At 40.0% G+C, this 23755-nt stretch overlaps 1 protein-coding gene across 3 annotated transcripts in view; it reads right to left on the bottom strand.

Moving 5' to 3' along the window:
* Positions 1-23755, bottom strand: part of KIF26A (kinesin family member 26A) — a 165099-nt gene that overhangs the window by 33439 nt on the left and 107905 nt on the right. For 2 of the 3 annotated variants that reach the window (XM_072630068.1, XM_072630067.1), the window contains exon 5: positions 20989-21172. In XM_072630068.1, the coding sequence (XP_072486169.1) occupies positions 20989-21172 (184 nt within the window). Of the gene's footprint in view, positions 1-8633; positions 12182-20988; positions 21173-23755 lie in introns of those variants that run through there. The other variant, XM_072630069.1, reaches the window with a different exon arrangement.

The following is a 23755-nucleotide window of genomic DNA, read 5'->3' on the forward strand; positions in this document are numbered from 1 at the left end:
AGTAAACCTTACAGAACCATATAAATGTCAACTACTATTGTTATTATTACAAGGGAGGGTGGACACACAGAAGACATGGAAATTAGCAAACACTTCAAAATGGAGAGCGAAGGAAGACACCTAAGAATAAAATTATGATAAAACTCAACAGGTTGGATGTAGTTTTGGCAAATATAGACAAAATAATCAACAAAAATGGTTGAGAAAATAACAAAAAAGGCAAAACAAGCATCCCAACCCTAAAATCTAATTATGGTTTTAAAAACAAGCCAGAACAAATCCATTCTCTCTTCCCCATAATGTCCCTTCAGACACCTGAAGTCAGTCATCATGTGCCCACTGTCTTTTCTTTGACAGGCTAAACATAATTTCCTTTAACTAATCCTTATCCACCACAATTTTGAGCACCTTACTAACTTGTTCATCCTCTCTGGATCTCTTTTTTTAATACAAACCTCTGATTTAACAGGGAAAGAAACTTCCAGTGAGGGAACTCCCTTGACCAATGAAGACTTGAAATTTGTCTGCAGTATATGTGTAGTCTTTGAGAGTTGCCTGGGCCCCTGAGATCTTAAGTGATTTGCCTAAGGTCCCACAGCTCGTATGAGTCAGACACGGGACTGGAACCTCCATCTTCCTAGCTATAATCCCATTCTCCATTCACTATGCAGCAGTGTTTCTCAACTTACCTATGTCTCTCCTAAAACCTGGTAAACAGAATTAGACTCACATGTATAACCTATATCAAAATCCTTATCATTTTTCAAGAACAAAGAAAATTTGGAACTCAATTTTTTTTAAATGAATGTTAAAAATTGTCTTTACATATAATTGGGAAAAAATGTTTTTAAAAAAATAAAACAGAGCTAGTCTCATTACCCAGATGTAGTCTGACAGGGGCAAAAGATAGTACCCCTATCACTTTTTTCCCTTTGGAAACTAGATTTTATTAACGAAGCCTAAAATCACATTTGTCTTATTGGCAGCCACGCTACATTGCTGGCTCAAAGAACTCCTGATCAACTAAGGACCTCTCTTTTTCACGTGAACTGCTGATAGTCCAGGTCTCCCCCTCCTCTTAGCTCTAAGGAAGGTAGTGAGAAGTTCCACCAGAGTAGACTGATAGAATGACAAAAGCAGGATTTAATGGCATAGGGAAGGGGACAGGGACAAAAAATGGGGGCAGAATGGGGGCAATTCTTAACTGATTCAGAGGTAAGAGCTCTATGGAAATCTCAGCATATACCAACACTGCTGAATTTTAAAAAAAAACAGATCAAAGATATAAATCCTTAGTTGTCAGGGGCCCTACAACTATTAATATGAATAAACAGACAAATGGGGTATTCTCTGAAGCCCCAATATAATCACCACCTCTGCTTACAGCAAAACATAATCATACCAGCAGCTCTTTGAGATTTACAGATGAAAGGTGCCCTAAGGGTAAAATATGAGGCTCTTTGTTATTATTCTACTGATAGAATTTGCAAATACCTGGGAAAGGGCCTAGAAAACAAGGGAAAAGGGAGGCTTTGGCCTAGGTAAGAGGGAGGAGAGGAAAAAGCCTAAGAATTAGAAAGAGTAGTGTTTGAAACTCACAAACTCCTCACACACATACACACTCCAGCAGTGGGTTAAAGCCTGTGTTAACCACATGCTGGTAAACATTTAACAACCAAATAGCCAAAAAAACACAAAAAACTATGCACAACATATTTTAAAATTTGATATGCATTAATAACAACATTTTCTCCATCACTTTCTTAAATCTAGACAATCAACAAAACAATAAATTGGGCCCTTGATTTTTAGCAACTTGCTGATTGCTGATTTCCCGAGCTTAAATGTAAACCCTAAAAATTTAACAGTTATGTTAAGCTGGCTCCAGCAAACCTCTTCCTGGGCTAAAAGACTAAGGTTGTGGGTCTGGTCCCTACACAGGCCAGGCAACTTTGCTTGGTTTCTCAGCCACAAGGGAAAAAAGACAGAACAGCCCCTGAATCCAGACATCCTTTCTTCAAAGGGATACATTGGCCTCAGGTCTGGCTGGCACAGTGTAGCCTCAAATCACAAAATTCCAGAATAAAAAGGGATTTCAGAAGTTATCCAAGCAGGAATCCCATACTCTTTAGTAGTGTCAAAACATACTATATGAACAGGGTCCAAAGAAGAGCACACATCTTTGGATTCGGTGACCAGGAAGTCTGCCTGGTTTGCCCAGTGAGGCTGGAAGCACTCTGAAGGCAAGGACCTAGGTTGTAGTGTATGTCAAGCCCTAAGCACCATAACTGGGTTATAGTGTACATCAAAACCTAAATTCCTAGAAAAAATGGTTCACTACCTCTCCTTTTCTTACTATCCATGAATTCTTTCATTGTCATTATTCCTGACCTCTACTCTACCAATATTGCTCTATCCAATCACCAGGGGCAGCTAGGTGGTACAGTGGACAGAGCACCAGTGCAGGAGTCAGGAGGACCTGAGTTCAAATCTCACCTCAGACACTTGACACTCACTAGCTGTGTGACCTTGGCCAAGTCACTTAACCCCAATTACCTCATCCTGGGTCATCTTCAGTCATCCTGATGAATATCTGGTCACTGGATTCAGCTCTAGAGAAGTAAGACTGGTGACCTGCACAGCCCTCCCTCACTCAAAACAAAGTCAAGTGCAAGTCATGTCATTATTTCTCTGATGGCATGGTCCTCTTCAGCAACGAAAGATGAACACACACAATCCAATCACCAACACCTAACAGCTACCGATCCAAAATCTAAATTCCTAAGAACAAGACTTTTACTGATCTTTCTATAACATGTGATACCATTAACCACCCCCTCTACCTGGATACTTTTCCTTCCCTCAGTTTCTGAGACAATGATCTCCCCTGGTTCCCTTCCTACTTCTCTGACTTCTTCTCAGTCTCAAAGCATGTGTATCCCACTTCACTCTCTCATAAGCCTTCATCTCTTTTCCCTTTATGCTCTCTCAAATAATGATCTTTCTCATCAACTCTCATAGCAAATGAATATAAGTATATAAACATATTTTATATATGCATATATAAAATACATAAATATATTACATATATAAGTATATACTCATATAAAGTATATAAATTCATCCCTAATTTTTCTCCTGAACCATGGTCCTGCATCTCCAACTGAGCATCTTCACTTGGATGTCCCACCAGCATCTCAAACTCAACACATTCAGAATAAAAGTTATCATCTTCCCCTCCAAACACATACCTCTAAAGTCCTTCTTTCTGTTACTGGTACAACAATCCTCCCTGTCACATATAGCCTTGAAATGTGAAGTCATCTTTTACTTTTCCCCAACTCTCTTTTACTTAGAGTCAGGAGCAAAGTCTTAAAGATTCTATCTCCACCACATTTCTCTTATCTGGCCCCTTCTCTCACTCTCCCAGCTACCATGCTGTTTCAGGCAATTTCAATTCTCACCTGGTCTACTGTAATGGCCTCCTAACTGGTCTTACTGCTTTCTGTCTTTCCATCCTCCAGTCACATAGCTGTCAAGATAATCATCCAAAAATAAAACTGTCCTAACCATGTCACTCTCCTGATCACTGACTATTTATTACAGCTGGGACAAAATGTAAAGTCCTTAACCTAGCATTTAAGGTCTTATGTAATCTGGCCCCAGCCTATTATTCAGCCTCATTAGTTTCTTAAATGAGTTATTATGAACAAAGTTTGACAATTATCCCTAGCACCCTGACAGGAGTAGTAATCAGTTGTCCACTGAGGACGTGAGCCATGAATGGGAACTGGAGTAGGGAAAGTAATTCTAGAGAAGGTACTATACTTAGCATTCTTAACAACCCTTAACACTAATCTTAGAGGGTCATTCTATACTTTTCTGTTTATTGTATTACCTGTTTTTGCTTCCATCTTCTGGACATCTTTTCCCCTTAAAACTAAGTTGTTCAACGGATCCACTCTGATCTCTTTAGAGTACTCTCTCTTTTCCTCCTTAGACTGTCTGTGCGTCTTCAGAATTCTAGAGAGTTTCCCATTGCTTCTAGGTTGACTTCCTCTATGGAGTTAGGCCATGGAATCCTATCTACCTTCTTACTGAATCAGGCTAAACTTCTTGCTGAATCAGTCTACCAATAAGAACTTTTTAAATGTCTACCATGTGTCAGGCCCTCTGACAGGCACTGGAGGGAGAAATGCAAAGAATGAAATAATCCCCAGGCTGAACAAAATAATCTCCAATAGAGGTTATCTGCCACCTTATGCCCAGTTTTCCTTTCCTTTCCTTCTCTATCACAAATCTAAGATCAAACAGTAGTATCAGAAAGACTTGCCTCTGTCAGGAAGAGGCAAGGTACTTAATTCCTTAATGCCCCAAGAAACAACCTAATACTTCAAGTTGCAGCACAGTTACATTATTTGTAATGAAATAATGATTTATTCCAAAAATTGTACCAGAGACTACAATAGATGCCAAGGGATATGCTAACAACAAAAAGATGGAGAGGTCACTTCATGGCCCATCCTCCACAAAGTTCTCATCATTTCCAGTTCGATAAACAATCCCTCCTTCACAAAAGGTCCAGAGGAGTAGTTTCCTTCACTGCTTCCTCCTCCATTTGAAAGATGAAATAATCATTAGGGCAAGTCAAGAATGTATTCAATGCTCTGCTTTTGGCAGAGAAAATTCCAGAATTTATCTGGAAAAATGAAGCTCTCTGACACTCTTATATCATCTAACTGTCATCCTTATAATCAGTTTCCTAATTTCCTTGGTTCTTTTATGTCCTAATTTAAATTTTTTACATTTAAATAATAATTTAAACTCCTAATTTCTTTGGCTTTTTACTCTCTAACAGAGGGCACACAACATGTAAACATGTAACAATGATACAAGAGACAGTGTGACAAGAGCAAAGTCAAGGTCCAAAAGAATTTAAGGAAGGATTTTCTTCCTCCTTCTGCCCTTTCTGATACCCAGTCCCATATTAAGGTATACTGAGGCCAAAAGAAGAAGAAAAAATTTTCTGGCTCCTTAGAGGCATCTTAGCGAGGCATTTAGAGTCAAATTGAAGGATCTAGAGTCAAAAGATCTGGGTTTGAATCCCAACTTTGTCCCTTGATAGCTGTGTGATCTCAGACAAGCTGCTTAAACACTGGGGGCCCCAATGTTCTCATTTATAAAATTAGGCCACTTGCAGATCTGTGACCCCAATCCCTCAGAAAGCTCCCAGTCTAGACTTAGTTTAGAAATTTTTAAAATTAAGTAAGACATACACTGCTCTGCATTCCAGAAGAACTCAATAAATTCCCATCGATTTCCATATGCATTTACCAAGTATCCAGGACTATCAATGAATTTATTCACAAGCTTTAATCTTGCATGTTTTAAAAGCATGAGAAGACACGATTATCTTCATTCCGCACCAGGCACGCAGCTGATTCCAGAAATTCTTCTCCATTTCAGTAACAGTCCAATAGTCAATCCTTATATCCTGTGACTGAATAAAGAACTCAGCCCATACCAATAAAGATCATGAGAGCATATTGGCAGGGGCATTGCAGATACCCCTGAAATCTGCACCAAAAGCCAAAGATACCCAGAGAAAATCATCGTGTGCAACGCTCGCCCACAATCGGCTGTTCAGGCAGGTTTGTAAAGCAAGCTTATTTAGACACAAACCATTCTGAATTAAGACTTCTTACCATCAAATTACCCGATTTCATTTTCTACCAGAGAATGCCACCGTCCATTTTCCAGTGGAATCTCTTATTTCTCAACTACAGCGTAAATCAAATTACCAAAGTCTTATTTCAGAGCCAATATTTTTCATGGATTTAATTGTAAGTGACAGATATATAACCCTTGCAAAATTGGTTTACTGTGGATAGTTCTTACAAGCCTTCCATACACTCCCCCTTTCAGCATATGGCAAATTTATATGCAAAATTGCTATGCACGCAGTTGAATAGCTGACTCTCTAGGGAGAACCTTAAAGAAACACTTTTATATTGTACTCTTTAGAAACTGGCCTCTATTAGGCATGAATCGATTCTTTATTCCCAGATGACACTAACAAAACTATTTCATTTTCAAATGGTCCTGCAAAGTAGAAGAAAATGTATCCTTCCAGGTAATTTTCGACAATTTCTTTTTTTCTGTTCCTTAGCCTGCCTTTGGCAGGCAAATGTGTTCTCCGGATTTGATAGCATCTCAAGATAGGAATAAAGGGTTGGGTTTTTTGTATGTTGGTTCTTTTTTTTCTAGAGAGCAGGGCAATTTGGGCTGCTTTAAGAAATGTTCTTCTCACTAGGAAACCAGTGACACTGCAGGGGGGGGGGGAGGGGCGCGAAAGGAATTAAACACCAATTTGTTATTTGTCATCAAGGAAACAGTCAAAGCACAACCAGGCACTGAGAGGTCCCATCAACCTAGGTGATCTTAGGAGTCAATGGGCTTCTTGGTACTTAGCTGGGGCCCAGAAAAAAAACAGAAGGAGGGAAAAGACAGAGAGGAGCTAATGATTAAACAACATACCAGCCAGTGCACTCAGACAACAAAATGTAGTCTTTGCTGATGCCCAGCTTGTGAACTGGCTTGTTGGTTCATGTTTTCCTCTAAGTGCCTCTTTCCCATTGTCTCCTACAGAAGGGATTTTATTATTTCTATTGGGGGGGGGGAGGGGAGCCTGCCAGCATCTTTGAAAGAGATGAGCACTTTAAGTGGTTCTGCTATATGATAGGATATTACAAGGAGCACTCTGAATGGTACCCCAGAAGGGGGGAAAAAATCTTACATGAAAAAGGCTTCCAGCTACACAGTGGTGTTCTCAGAGGTGGGGGGTGGGGGGGAGAAGGAAATTAGAATTCGACTCAGCCACCCCAGTGAAAAGGATGTCTTTTTTAATACCACAATATGATAAATTATCTTAAGTAGCACATTAATGTCAGAAATTGAGCATAATCTAACTTCTTTTCAGTGACAATATTAAATGGCTTTCAGATACCTTTCTTTCCATTCTGACATTAAAGTTAATGACATCCAGGGAGACCAGCCACCGTTTTGTTGTGTGTGGGTGTGGGTGTGGTTTTCTTTAAAGGATCTAGTTTTTAAAAATTTTTCCCCAACATAGGCTCCTTGTGTTGGAAAAGAGGTTCACCTAAATGGTCTGAACCCTGATGTCATCAGTGAATAGGAAAAGGAGGAGGGACCAAACTGGATACATGATAGACAACCAATAGCTTAGGAAATTTCATTCATTGTAAGAAATGAAAGAATCACACAGCCCATGACTTAAAGGGAACTCAGAGGTCATTAGTTTAATCCTTGCCTGAACAAGAATTTCCTAGAGATGGGGAAGCCGCCAACCTGTCTCTCTTGAGGCAGCCCACCATTCTACCTATGAACAGCTCACTCTTAGGAAACTTTCTCTGTCAACAGAATCTCAGAATTTTTAGAGTCAGAAGGGGCCTGAGCAGCCATGGTTGAACAGAATCCCCACTACAACTTAATAAATTGAAAAAATAGCCATCTAGTCTCTGTTTTTCAGATTTCCAAGTAACAAACTGAGGGGATGTCCATCAATTGGGGGATGACTGAACAAGTTGTGGTATATGAATGTAATGGAATATTATTGTGCTATAAGAAATGATGAGCAGACAGAGTTCAGAAAAACCTGGAAAGACCTATATGAACTGATGCTGAGCGAAATGAGCAGAAACGAGAGGACACTGCACACAGTAACAGTGCTATGACTGATTTTCATAGACTTAGCTCTTTCTCAGCAATGCAAGGACCTAAGACAACTCCAAAAGACCATAATGGAAAATGCTGTCCACATCCAGAGAAAGAACTTGGGAGTCTGAATGCAGATGGAAGCAGACTATTTTCTCTTCTTTTCTTTTGGTGTTTTGTTTTGTTTTCTTCTTTCTCATGGTTCCTCCCATTGGTTCTAATTCTCCTTTACATCATGACTAACGTGAAAATGTTTACTATGAAAGTATAAGTAGAGCCTGTATCAGATTGCATGCCATCTTGGGGAAGAGAAAGAGAGAGAAGGGAGAAAATTTAAAACTCAAAATCTTAAGGAAGTGAATGTGGAAAATTAAAATTAAATTAATTAATTATATAAATTTTTTTAAAAATATTTTCAAGGAGGGGGAAGCCACTTCTCCCCAAAACAACCCTTTTCAGTTCTGAGTGGCTGTAATTGTTGAGAAGTCTTTCCTGACTATCTATTACCTCTCTCCAGCTTCTCCTCATTGCCTGCTCCTACTTCTACCCTTTGGGACCAACAGAAGATGAATCATATGATCACCCTTAAAATCCTTGAAGATAATTATCCTATCCTCACATTCCTTATATAAGTTCTTCATCATCCTAGTCACCATCTTCCAAATGTCTTTGTCAAAGTCCTTTCTAAAATTCACACCCATGCCTGAACAATACTCTAGACATTTCTGATCAAGGCAGGGAAGGAGGATGTAAATGATCTCATGGCACCCTGAGATATTTCATTCACTGCCTCTCCTAATCTTCTCTTACTTGGAGAATGGTAATATAAGAGAAAATATAATTAAATTCAGAAAAACATTTCTTAATTCCCTTTCTATGTACTGACACTTATGTAGTACCTGAGAGTTTGCAAAAACACTAGCCATCCCACATCTCACTTGAGCAACCTTGCAATACAGATACTATAGGCATCCTCTTCATTTGACAGATGGGAGAGTTGAGGCTGGAGAGGTTGACTGATTTATCCATGACCACAAGACTACTAAGTGCCAGAGGCAGGATTTGAACCCATATCCAGTGTGCCATTCTACCTCACAAAGATGGTGAATGGCAACCAGATGATGCAATAGATAGAGCAGTGGGTTTGAAATCAGGAAGACTCATCTTCATGAGTTCAAATCTGGTCTCAGAGAGTTATCAGTTATGTGACTCTGCACAAGTCACTTAACCTGCTTGCCTCAGTTTCTTCATCTTCAAAAATGAGCTGGAGAAGGAAATGGCAAGCCACTCCAGTATCTTTGTCAAGAAAACCCCAAATGGGGTCATGAAGAATCGGAAAATGACTGAAAAATAACTGAACCACCACAATAACAAAATCTCTGCTTAGGCTGGGTCTACATCACCAGCAATGTGGACATAATGGAGAGAGCAATGGAACGAGACAACCTGAAATTGAATCCCAGCTCTGACACTTATTATGTGACCTTGGATAAGCCACCTCTCTTCCTCACCCAAGGTCACATGCTCATAGACTACCATTTAGTCACTGCTCTTGAGACTCCAATTAGCCCAGAATTCTTACTTTCTCCTACGTATAAAGAAATGGTGGACTCAGAGTCGAGAAATTTGGAATCTAGTACTGGGTTTTGTGAATAAATCACTGTGTGACCTCAGATGATCTCATCATTCATTTATTCAATAGATGTTTACTGATTACCTGCTATGTGCAAAGGCAAAAAGCCAGGTGATATTAGTCCAAAACCACAATTCTAGGATTTGGGATATAAAAAACTCTCATGGCACAATGGAGTGTTATCATGTGTGTGTTTGTGTGTGTGTGTCACATAATGTAATAAAGAGTTTGCAATTTGGACCTCAGTTTCTATATCTGTAAAATGGGAGGATTGGACAAATTTGTCTCTATCATTCTCTTCCAGCTGTAAGGTCCAGCATAAGGTAGTGGAAAGGATACTGGACTCAGAATCAGAAAAACCCCAGGTTCAAGTCCAGCTCTAATACTTACTAGTCATATAAACCCAAAGAAGTCACTTCACTTATTGTTCTACCTGTCTCACAGGACAATTGTAAACTAAGAAAAGTGCTTTGAAAACCTTAAGGTGATATACAAATGTGTGTGATGTTCTAAAATCCCTCCAAGTCTTGATGAACTAACATTTTTTAAGCAGAGTTGGGGCCATGGGGGTAAGGTTGGGGAAGAGGGGCTCCCCAATACAAAGGGCAGAGACTACCCTTCCATGACCCATACCCAAATGACTCAAATCCCTGCTCACCATGAAAGGGTCTCTTGGACTGCTCTCTCTGGGGTACATGAGCTTGGGGCCAGAGTAACCCTTGACCATCTCCTCTGAAGGGTGCATCAACAATCTTCCTAAGAGTACTAGACTGAATATAAGGAGATTTGGGGTCCTGTCCTTGTTCTGACACACTCTAATTCTTGATTTCTTTCTATTAGAAACTGGACATCTAATATTCTCTAGAGATACCTTGGGAGTTGTGGGGTAAGGGTGTGGGGGAGGGGGAAGAGGGAGGGAACTTTAATTCCTCTCTTAGCTCCAATCCCCAAAGCATGGTCATCTTTGTTGTAGTAATCTTTGTTGGGAACTCCATCCCCACTCCCTAGGAACAGGCTCCTTAAGATGCTAAGTATGAAAAAAAAACAATTGATCTTAACACCTAGTTATCTTATGAAGAATTCATGGTTAAAATAGGACACTACCAGGTGATCTGCTCCCTTTCCCTGGGGGCAGCCTCCTGACCAGTGGCCTCATCCCATCTCAGTGTTTCCCCATGTCAGAAAAGTGTCACATCCCTATCCCCAGGTAAAGTTACCTTACATGCCAATTGTCCCAGGTGCAGTATGTGGTGCTTGACTCAGACACTTAAAATTCCTAGTTATAGTTCTATTGTGTAATGCTGGCGAATGATGGTGTGATGTTTGTCTTGTACACTGCCTATACTGTGAGTGTTCACCTTCTACTCCTCCACCCAGATTAAAAGCCCTTCTTGGGCAGAAATCCTGGCTTCTCTTCCTCTCAGACACAAGTCTGTGTCCATGTTAGGCCCTTGGAAAATCTTGCTGACTTTTGCTTGGTTCAGACCTTTAAGAAAGAAGTTTATAGAATAATGACCAAGACTTGGCTGCTTTTCTTGGCCCAGAGTTTGTCATACAGATATCTTTCCCCTGTTCAAGAAACTCCTCTGGATTATCTCAAGACACATCTCCCATAGCTCAGCTGGTTAATGCATCAGACTAATGAGACCAAGGTCATGGGTTCTATCCCCACAAGGGCCAATTAGCTTTGCTCTATTCCAGGGCCACAATGTGCACCCCTGCCTTGTAAATGTTTGTGTGCGAGAGAGAGAGAGAGGGAGAGGGAGAGGGAGAGAGAGAGAGAGAGAGAGAGAGAGAGAGAGAGAGAGAGAGAGAGATTGGTTCATTGGGACTGGAGAAATCATTTAAGAGCCTACGTAATGTAGACGGTCATCTGCATATACGAAGCCAGAAAAGAAGACTAGACCCCACTTAATATTTATTAATATTTATCAAAAGATAAAAAGACAGTTTTCAAAGAAAGCAATCCAGGTCATATGAAAGAAATCACCAGTAATTAGAGAATTGCAAATTAAAGCAACCCTGAGGTTCTACTTCACTCATCAAATTGGAAAAGAAAAGAAAAATGACAAATGTTAGAGGGATTATGGGAAAACAGATACATAAACGAACATTGATGTAATGGTGGAGTTGTAAATCGGTTGGACCATTCTAGAAAGCAATTTGGAATTATATCCAAAAAAGTAACTTAAGTGTTCATACCCTTTAGCTCTACTAGGCTTATGTCCCCAAAGAGATCATAGAAAAGACCCATTTGTACAAAAATATTTATTGTAGCTCTTTTATAATGGCAAAGAAACAGAAACTAAGGAGGTATCCATCAAATGAGAAATGTCTAAACAAATTATGGGATATGAACATAACAAAATATTACAGCACTATAAGAAATGATGAAAGGGATGATTTCAGAGAAACCTGAGAAGATTTGTATGAACACATGCAAAGTGAAGTTAACAGAATCAGTAACACAATTTATTCAGTAACAGCATTCTAGAGGAAAACAATTTTGCACATAATAAGCATTTAATAAATGACTTATTGACTTGACTTTGCTGATCAATGCAATAAGCAGCTAAGATTCTAGAGAACCATTGATGACCTATGCTGCCCACCACTTGACAGAGAGGTGATAGAGACATACACTGTTGGACATGGCCAATGAGGTGATAGAGACATACACTGTTGGACATGGCCAATGAGGGATTCTGTTTTGCTTGATTATGCATATTTGCTAAAAAGAGTTTTGTTTTTCTCTTCAAGGGGGCTAAGGGGTAACAAGAGATAGAGAAAGGGAGGAAGGGAGAAATTATTATTAAATGAAATATATACCTGTGTATATATTTTATATATATGTACATGTGTGCATATGCACATACACACAAACATGCCATATATATATGTATATATATACATATATATATACATATATATATATACATATATATATATATATATATATATATATATATATATATATATATATATATATATATATATATATATATATATATATATATACATAAAAGAGTTTTGAACCTGAAGTCAGGAGACCTTAGGTTACAGTCTTGACTCAGGACACTTATTACTTGTATAACTTCAACCAATTCATTTCGCAACTCAACCTCAGTTTTCTCCTCTGTAAAATTGGATTATTAATAATACCTGAAGAATCTACCTCTTAGGATTGCTGTGAGGAAAACACTTTGTAGACATTAAAATGTTTCATGAAATAAAAGTCATTACATGAAGGTTAGACAGAGAATTATCAAGTTCCTACTGGGTGCAGCCTCCAGAGAAGTCTCTGCCCAGTGTCTGTTCATGGTCTGGAGGTCATCATAGACTTCCAAAAACTAAATGGGGCAGTCAAACATGAAGTCCAACAGTTCTACCAAGCTGAAAAGGCTTCAGCACTTGGCCTTATGCTGGGTCTGTGATGTTTGAGGCCCAAAGGCTAACCTAACTAAGCCCAAAGAGATTCATCATCAGTTGTCTGACCACAGTAGTTCCCCTTTTAAGGTGTGGATGGGTGTGATCCGCATTGACAGAGGGAATATTCACCCTGATAAGATCCCAATTTCAAGACTTACTCTGTGCAGGGTGCTATAGAAGTCTGAAGATGAATAAGACATCACTCTACTAGTAAGGAGTTTAATCAAATAAAGAAGTTAAGATATACATAATTTTTTTAAAGTTTTTTTCAGTATGGACTTTTGATTTCATTGGTATAAAAATTCCTTGTACCAATGCAAATCTGAAACAGTTCTAATATTTCTAATATTAGAATTATATAATATAGAATTATGTCATCAATGGAGCACTAAGAGATTAGATGTTTTGTCCCAGGTCATATAGTCCATGCATGTCACAGGCAGGATCTGAACCCAAGTCTAGGGTTCTGGTCCTATCACCCACCATACCATGCTGCTTCTTGTGCATACAAGTGTTAAATGCTTAAATAAAGAGCTGTGTGGCCACTAAAGGGAAAGAATTCTACCAGATGGATGGGCAGGAAAGGTATAGTTGATATGCTGAGCCCATATAGAGATGTACTTAGAAATAAAGCTAGAAAGGCAGGAGAGAGCCAAGCTAGGGAGGGTTTGAACGCTTGCATAAATATTTTGAACTTAATCTTGCAAATAAGAGAGTGTACAGTTCACAATGCTATTTAAATTCAAAGTTAAATGCAAATGCTTACTATATGAAAGGGCAACCTCTCTCAAATAATCACATCTGTGTAAACTTATCTGTTTATAGGGCATATTCTCCCAAGTAGAATGTAAGGTCCTCAAGGACAGGAACTGGTTTTTTTTGGTCTCTGTATCATTAGTGCCTTGAACACAGTAGGTGTTTAATAGATGCTCATTGGAGAAACTTCAATCATGTATGACTCTTCATGACTCCTTTTGGAGTTTTCTTGGAAAAGGTACTGGAGTGATTTTCCTTTTCTTTCTCCGCTTCATTTTGCAGATGAGGAAACAGAGGCAAATAAGGTTAAGTGACTTGCCCAGGGTCACACAGCTAGTAAGTATCTGAGGCTGAATTTGAACTCTGGTCTTCCTGCACCAGATCTGGCACTCTACCCACTATAGCAAGAAGAGAGGAGAGGCAAAATTTTATCAGAAATTTGGGGAGAATTACCCGCTAGGTAGTGATAGTACTCAGTGATTGTGACTTGGAATTGTGACTGGGTAAGTCATATGAAGGCCATTCTTCTAGACACATGGTCCCCACATGAAGTATATGCTGTGATTTTATTTTTAAACACATAAGACATTCCATTTCAGAAGTTTATTGCCAACTCATTGAGGTTTGAGGAGAGAATGTTTTCAGTAAACAAAGGATACCATCATAGTACAGAATGCAAAATTCTGAGAAGGAAGGAAAGAAGTAAGGCTTTGTATGATCCTGTGAAAGGCACATTGCATATTCCAATGATCTGTTCTATGTGAATTATCAAGCATTTTCCTCACTAATGAAATACATAGGAATTCGAAGGAAATAACCCCTTGTGATCAGGAAAACTTCCTGGAACATCACCCCCACATGCTTTAGATGGGCTATCCCAGAAAATGGGAGAAGAGATGGGGGAAAGAACAGAGGCCTTGCCTCTCCTAACCACAAGCTCTGAACCCTAGAAGCTCAAGAAGAGGCTCACAGCTGGCTTGGAAACCATCAAAGAAACCCATCACCAACACAGATGCTGCTGTGGGGACCACAAATTCCTGTGGAGCCTGGCATCTGGAACCCAGAGCTGCCAAGCTGGTTGGTGGCCAGCAGAAGTCATTATTTGCTTTCTCTGATTCTTCCATGCAGCTCCTCCTTTAATGCACTGATCAAGAATGTGCTAGTTAACTAAGTTTAACTTTTTGTCTTGTCCTCTTATTAATCTGTGAATCACATGAAGGCATTACCCAACTCTTACCTAAAATTTGTATCTGTCCTGCCACTGCTCAGTGCTCTACACACAGCAAGTTCGTTATGGACACAAGCAGGGCTAGCTCATATCTGACTTATCCTCGTATTTCCTCTTGTTGTTGAGTAGTTTTACTTATGTCCAACTCTCCATGACCCCATTTGGGGTTTTCTTAGCAAAGATACTGGAGTGGTTTGCCATTTCCTTCTCCAGTTCATTTTACAGATGAGGAAACTGAGGCAAACAAGGTTAAGTGACTTGTCCAGGTTTATACAGCTAGTAAGTGTCTGAGAATGGATTGCAGCTCATGAAGATGAGTCTTCCTGACTCCAGCCCCAGCACTCTATCCACTGTACCACGTGGCTGCCTGTAACACTGACTCAATGCTTTGCAAATTTTTTAAAGGTTCAGATGTGACCTCTTTGATATAGGAAGTTTCTGCGTGGGAAAACACTCTATATCAAAGTGTACCTGCAACTCCTCTGAGAAGTTAAATGACTTCCCCAGGGTCACACAGCCAATAAGTGTCAGAAACAGAACCAGAATCTGCATCTTCTTGGCTCTAAGGCCCTCTATCCACTCCCCCTCATCACTTCTTACTCTGCATAATAAAGAGTTGCTGACTGAGAGGATCAGGCTAATCTCACACACTGAGGAGGAGAGGCTGACTTGAAGGGCGTGACCAAGGTAGGCACATCTGTTCAGTATTATCCCCTTTGGGAAAGGGGGGGGTGGGGAGAGAAAGGGAAATGACAGTGGTAATTTTTACTAAAGATATTACCAAAGATGATTATATCAGCAAACCACAGAATATGGGAAAACTGAAAATTCAAACATTATACAGTATGTGCTTGTTTCTTCTCTGAATGCTGTTTTCCTCCTTTTAAAGACCAGAGAAATGAAAAGGCAAATTTGAGAAAAGAGAGGAGTGTGGACCTCAGAGCGCACGTGGAGTCCTGTGTTCGAGTCCTGACACCACAATCAGGGAGAAAAATGACAACCAGACCTCATCCAGGATGACAAGCAGGCTGATGAGGGAACAACCTCTGGAGACCGTGTCATATCAGGATCACTTAAGTCACTGAGCATGTTCTGCCTGGGAAGGAGAAGGCTGAGGGGGAACATTGCAGATATCTTCAAATGTCTGAGGAGCTGTGTTGTCACAGAGACTGCATTTCTTCTACTTGGCCCTCAAGGGCAGTGTTAAGTGGTGCAGTGGATACAGCTCAGGACCTCTAACCTAGAGGACCTGAATTCGAATCCAACCTCAGACATTTACCAGCTATGTGACCCTGGGCAGGTCACTTAGCCCTGTTTGCCTCAATTTCCTCATCTATAAAGTGATCTGGAGAAGCAAATGGGAAACACTCCAGTATCTTTGCCAAGAAAATCCCAAAAGGAGTCATGAAGAGTCAGGCATTACTGAACAATTACTTGGTCCTAGGCAGCAGAAACAGGAGCAATGAGAGGAAGAAATTAAAGATACCTATAGTCATATTAAAAAATGCTCTAAATCACTATTGATTAGAGACATGCAAATCAAAACAGCTCTGAGGAACTACATCACACCTATCAGAGGGGCTAATATGACACAACAGGAAGATGATAAATGTTAAAGAAGATGTGGGAGAGTTGAAACACTAATTCATTGTTGGTGGAGCTGTGAGCTGATCCAACCATTCTGGAGAGCAATTTGGAACTATGCCTCAGGGGCTACAAAAATGTGCATACCCTTGGACCCAGCAATACCGCTTCAAGGACCGTATCCCCAAGAGATCATAAAAATGGGAAAGGGTCCCACATGTACAAAAAATATTTATAACAGCTCTTTTTGTAGTGGCCAAAAACTGGAAATCAAGGGGATGCCCATCGATTGGTGAACAGCTGAATAAATTATGGTATATGAATGTAATGGAATACTATTGAGCTATAAGAAATGATGAACAGGAAAACTTCAGAGAGGCCTGGAAAGACTTGCATGATCTGATGCTGAGCGAAAGGAGCAGAACAAGGAGAACTTTGTACACAGCAACAACCACAGTGTGCAAGGAGTTTTTCTGGTAGACTTAGAACTCTAATGCAATGCAAGGACTTAAAAAATTCCCAATGGTCTCTTAAGGCAAAATGCCTTCCACATCCAGAGAAAGATCTATGGAACTTGATCACAGAATGTAGCCGAACATTTTCTTTTGTATTATGTTTTGGTTTGTTATATAATTTCTCCTATTCATTTTAATTCTTCTATACAATATGACAATGGTGAAAATGTATTTAATAGGAATGTATGTGTACAACCTATCCGTCTCAGGGAGGGAGAGGAAAGATAAGGGGAAGAAGGGGGAGGGGAAAAAAATCTAAGTTATACGGTAGTGATTGTAGAACAATGAAAATAAATAATAAAAAAAGAAAAAGAAACGGGAGCAATGCTTGAAGGGAATTAAAGAGAGGCTGGTTTCAGACCTAACAATCAGAATTATTCAACAATTTGTATTCCACAAACATTATTAAGCACCTACTATGTGCGGATCTAGTCCTAGAAGATAGAAAATTTTGATAAGATATGGTCCCTGGCCATTATTTCAATAAAATAATGAAACAGAATGTCTTGAGAGGTAGGATCACAGGATTTAGAGCTGGAATGGGATCTAAGTGAAAATCAGATTTAATACTTTCACCTTACAGATGAGTAGTACATAATTACTTAACAGCCATTAAAAATTAATACCTGGAAATTGAGGGGATGCCCAGCCTTTGGGGAATGACTGAACAAGTTGTAGTATATGATTGGAATGGAATATTATTGTGTTATTTTAAAAAATGACAAACAGGATGGTTTCAGAAAAACCTGGGAAGATTTACATGAATTGATGTAAAGTGAAGTGAGCAGAACCAGGAGAACATTGCACACAGTAAGAGCAATATTGTGATGATGCTCAACTGTGAAAGACTTAGTGACTCTCATCAAGACAGTGATCCATAATTCCAAAGGATTCATGATGAAAAATGCTAACCACCTCCAGAGAAAGAACTAATGAACTCACAATGCAGACTGATGCATAATTTTTTCACTTTCTTTTTTCTTGCTTTTTTACATGCAACATAGCTAATATGGAAATATGTTTTACATGATTTCACATGTATAATTGATATAACATTGCTTGGAAGAGGGGCCAGAGGGAGAAAGAGAATTTGGAACTCAAAATTTTTTTAAATAAATATTAAAAATAAATAATGATTTTTTTTTTAAAATTAGCACACAGAAATGCAAACAGATACACACACACGCACACACACACGCACACACACACACACAGAAATACAAAGATTCCAAGACATCCCCACCTATACACCCTCACATATTCACAGAGTTGCACGTGCACACACACACCCTTCAAACACCAGAACTACAGACACCCTTTGTTACTGGAGAGTCTCAAACAGAGGCTGAATCACCTCTATTCAGGGAGGCTATGGCAGAAAATCCTGCATAATGGAAAAAAAATTAGTGGCATACTGGAAAGATCACTGGATTTTCAGTCATATGAACTGAGTTCAAATACCAGCTCTGCCATTAGAAATTGTGTGATTTTAGAGCAAGTCATTCTCCTTTCTGGTTCTCAGTTTCTTCATCTTTAAAATGGGTGAGGGAGCTACTAGGTGACCCATGAGGCCTCATCAGCTCTAATGTCCTTTAGTCCCATGAGAAATCTCCCAGCTCTGGGATTCTGTAAGGAATAAGACTCCTTCTTCACTGAGACTGAAGTTGACCCACTATAGTCTCCACACCTGAAGCCAAATGAGGAAGACCATCATCTTCTTTAGTCAGAGTATCCTACTGAGCACACAAACGGACCTTTGTACCCACACTCATGATGACACAGATGTGAAAAGGTAACTGCTTACCCAGAGACACACACACAGAGGACCCCAATCACCTCTAAAGAGGGGTACATAGACATTCAAACAAACACACACCTAATATTTGACTCATATTTGGAGCGGTATCTGTGAACTCACACAGAGAAAGCTCCATCACTACCCCCCACAGTTGTATATCCACAGAGAACCTCAGATCCATACACAAACATACACAACTTCCCCATGGAGATGACCACAGACCCACAGAGATTTATCTCCACAGATTTAATTGTACACATATACTCACACAGATGAATGCCACATACATGCACAGACTGATGTGCACACATACATTTAAGCTCCCAGATCTGCCTCCCATCAGAGATGACCACACACACATCCACATTCTCATACCCATGCACAATCACACAAAATACTCCATATCCATAGAGATTCACACCCATAAAGATGAGTACATATACATGAAAGCCAAGTAACAACAGAGATGCATGTACACTTACACAAAGAAACAAAAAATGCTCAGAAATAGATCCACATGTACACCTTCCCACCCAAAGAGAAACGTGCACACACACAGGTCTCATCATTACCCCTGGACTGGCAGGATGTCATTTTTTGGCTCTCTCTCCAATCAGCCTAGAAATGGAAGCCTCTGACCTCCTGCTATCTAACGCCTCTATCCCTCCCTCCCCTGGTATAAATTGACTTGGCTCTGCATAGTTTAGCTTTCCATTGATTTGACTACTTACCTCTTAATTCCCACTCAGGCTTAAAATGTGATTTTCTCAATTACTATTAAGCACTGAGCACCTTAGATTCAGACACAATGTATGGTGGGCATTGTAAGAAATGCCCTGCAGCGAGAGACAAGGAAAACTGAGTCCAAGTCATTACTGAAGTCAGTCAACAAGCATTTATTAACTCAAACTGACTTAGATAATGTCACTTCAGTGACCTAAGATCAACCACAAGGAATCTTTTGAGTTGGGGGTAGGGGGAGAGGGAGAAGGGATAGTCCTTAGACAGCAACTTCATTTCTTCTCACTGCCTACAATAATCTAGTCACCTCACTGAGCCTTATTTTTCTCATCTACGAAATGGGGATAATATTCATAAATACCTCATAGGGTGTTATAAGTCTTAAAGTGCTGTACATAAACGTGGGTGGCTATTAATCTTCATAATAATAACAAAAATCATGTCTCTGCTAAATTAATCTTCCTAAAGCAAAGCTTTTAGTCAGTCACTCACTCACTCAAAAACCTTCTATGACTCCCAGTTTTCTACTGCTGTCTATAATGTGGCATAGCCCATGTCGCTCAAATCCTGCCCGTCTCAGTTCCCATACCAGCTCTTCATGCTCCTGCAGGTAGCAGGAGAAAACCAACCTGGGATTAAGCATATTAACAAGCAACCTAACTCCTCCATAGGTAACTAAAAGCATAATACTATTAGTGAAATGGATGGGGCCATCTCCCAACAGTGGTAAACACAAAGCAGTAAAGAAAAAAGAATACTAGATGAGGACTTAGATGAAGGTTTAAATCCTGGCTCTATCCCTTATTAACTGTGTGACTCAGGGCAGATCATTTCTGTCCCTCAGTTTCCACTCAAAAAATAGGGATTATAACATTTTCCCTTCCTCCCTCCTTGAGTTGTTGTAAAAATCAAGTGTAGTGATGGTTTTGTCATTTCTTAGGGATTATTATTTATTAAGAGACCAAGAGGAAAGTCTCTGGCATCCCAAGTGACTCCTTTATGGAGGATTTACAGAAGATATGTCCAAGAATGGGAGGTTCGGGAGAAGGTACTACCTATCACAGTGGAGAGAACATCCACACTGAAGAGTCATAGAGCCAGGTTATTGAATCCAACTTCCTCATTTTACAGATGAGGAAACTGAGACCCAGAGAGGTTAAGAGATTTGCTTAAGGTCTCCCAACTAGTAATCACCTAAGACAGAATTCAAACTCAAGGTCTTCTTGACTCCAAGTCTTGTACTCTACCTTAGCATCACAGGTTTAGAGAAAAAAAAGGGAACTTAGAAGCCCTCAGATCCACCTCCCTCATTTTACAGATGAGGAAACTAAGACCCAGAGAGACTGTGTGATTTATGAGGGTCGACATGATAATAAGAAGAAGAGCTAGAATTCGAACCCAGGTGCTCTGAATCCAAATCCAGAATTTTTTTTCATCTTGTGATCCTGTCCCTCAGATCCATCCAAGCATCCAAGAATCTATAATTCACTCCAATAGTCTTTGTACACACAGAGCTTTTCCACACACCCCCAAAAATCTAGCTCAAATCTGCATGAGTCTGCACTCTTACCTTTCCAATGCCTGGGTTCTCCTTGGCTTTGGCCACAGATCTCAATAGGCAGGGAGGTGCTGGAGGAGGGCTGAGCTGCAGAACACCACTGAAGTTTGTCCCATAGATGGAAAAGTCGTGCGCGGGGGCCAAGGGTGGGTGGGGCTTCTTCTTCTTGGAGGCCAGGTTGAGTTTCTGGGCTGCTCTGTGAGGAGAAATGGGAGAGAGAGAGAGAGAGAGAGAGAGAGAGAGAGAGAGAGAGAGAGAGAGAGAGAGAGAGAGAGAGAGAGAGAGAGAGAGAGAGAGAGAGAGAGAGAGAGATTATGTTACATTCCATCCCATTTCTGCAATCGAGACGGGCAAAACAGATGTGCACTGTCCCTGCTGCCTGCTTAGCAAATCAAGTCATTCCATTCTAATCAGATTTCATAAGGACACACCATCAGGAGACTAATAGAGGAAAATATGGACAGAAATATGGCTGGCAAGATAGTCTCTTAATTTCTCTCCCAGCAGAGTTTCAATTATACAGTAACTTTTTTTTTCCTAGCCACTTGGCAGTTGAGTTGAAGGCTGTGGAAATCTCATTGACATCATCAATTACTGAAATCAGTCCCTTGTCACTTGGCTGGACCAGATGGGTTTTCCTGGTACTGGTGTTTGAGAAAGTGATATCCTGGGATCTAACAAGTTACTCTGCAAAAGAAGGCATTTCTTTACATTGCAAAATATTTCCAGCTGTTTTCAGTGAAATTAACTTAAAATAAACTTGGTTCCTCATTGCTCAGAGGATAAAATGCCAAGTCCCTAGACTGGCATTCAAAGCCCTTCACTGCCTGATCCCAACCTACATTTTGAGCCTTCCTACACTTTGCATCCCAATCAAACTGAATTATTACTAACTGTTCCCTGTTCTCATTTTTCCTTCTCCTGCCCGTGCCCATCATGGGGATTATGTCTTATATAAATTTCCTCTCTCCATGCTTTATTCATAGAATGTGCTTATTACATTTTTTCTGAATGAATGAATGAATGAATGAGTATGTGGGGGGAAAGCCTTTGGACAAAGTCTAGACATTTGGGGCTCAAAACCCCAAAGGCACTTCTTGCAGATTTTTGCTTGACAGAATAGAAGTCTGAGTGGAAAGTATCCTTGAAAAATTAAAGAATGAGGAATGAACACACCTGCCACTCCTACATCTAAAGCTACCCCCTCCAAGCTAATTTCCAGATGAAATTAGTTCAACTAGTGAGAATTCAGCTCTATACCAACTGTGACATTATGGAACCAATGAGAATGTATGAGAACCAAGAAGAAAGCAAGAGATCTCTGAGCAGAGAAAGCAGGTGGTCCAAAATACCTGCACTAAGTTCATGCATGCTACTCACAGGGGAGAAGGGGCCCTAAGGCTTCACTCAGAGATCATTTGCTTTCATTTTACTATAATTCTTACTGAACTGGACTCCTCAGGTTCCTGGGACCACAGCAAATTAGAAACAGATGTTTAGAAAATCACAGGATTAGGAGCCAGGAGAAAACTTCCAGATTAGTTAGTTCCTCAGCAGGATTTAGAGAAACTATGATTTGCCCAAGGTCACCTAGGTAATAAGTATCCAAGCCAGGATTCAAACCCAGTCTTCTGATTCCAAATTCAGGGCTCTCACCATTACACCATACTGTCCGTAAGAAGCAGGCACAGTAAGGGTAGTGGGGGTAGGGTCAGCCTGACACTGAAGAAAGAGACAAAAGAACTATAAATAGCAGGCACAAGAATGCAAAAGGCCCAGCCATCTGGAGACATTTAGTGTCCAGGGAAACAGTCCCCCAAGCTCCAAGAGGCCCACAGGGGTATCTCTGCATTCCAGTAACTGGTGCTTCTAATAATGACTCTGATGAGCCATTCAGTAAAACATATAATGTTCATATATAAAGATCAAGGGATTATAGGATTTAAAGCAGGAAAAATAATCTTAGAATTGTAGAATGTTAGACCTGGAAGAAACTTTGGAGTTCAGTGGTTATCAGTTTTTTGGGGGGGTGGAGGAGAGACACAGGAGGGACTCACAAACCAATACTGTTCTTTGCTGCAAAGAATTAAGGTATACAGATTACATAAATTGGCAAAATGATGGGGGAGCTACATGCTAGTTCTGTACAATCCAGGTCACACCTAAAAAATATTCACTGGTATAGAACACCCTTTGAGAACCACAGATTGAATCCTTTCATTCATTTTACAGATCGGGAAACTGATGCCCAGAGAAAATTCAAGTGACTTGTTCAAGGTCCTCCATGCAGGAGCTAGAGAGTCAGCTTCCAAAACCAGGTCTTCTGAATCCAAATCTACTGTTTTTCCCACCATACTATGCTGACTCTCATATATTGAACTTTCTACTTTTCAAGGTATATTCACATACATTAGCTTGTATCCTCAAAGATAACAATATAAAAGACTAATTACAGGATATCAACTTGCCCCAGGATCATTTCTATCTGAGTCCCATTCAAAACAGGAGAAGAAGAAGGTTATGATCCTTAAAAAAAAGACAGCGATGGAGGAGTCCATGGAATGAATGAGATCCAAAGGTGGAATCAAAAGACCTTCCATGGGCAGCATCTTCCACACAATTCAGCCAAGAGAATATTAACAATAGCACAGAATATGACTGTCATCCAAATTTGTGGAAATGGGGAGGTTTATGATCAGCAATTCAGGAGGAAATCACTGCTACCCAAAATTATAGACGGTTTATCCTGAAGGGTTATAGACTTAGCGGTAGATGAAGA

Source organism: Notamacropus eugenii, chromosome 1 (assembly GCF_028372415.1).
Source record: "Notamacropus eugenii isolate mMacEug1 chromosome 1, mMacEug1.pri_v2, whole genome shotgun sequence".
NCBI classification, from domain to species: domain Eukaryota; kingdom Metazoa; phylum Chordata; class Mammalia; order Diprotodontia; family Macropodidae; genus Notamacropus; species Notamacropus eugenii.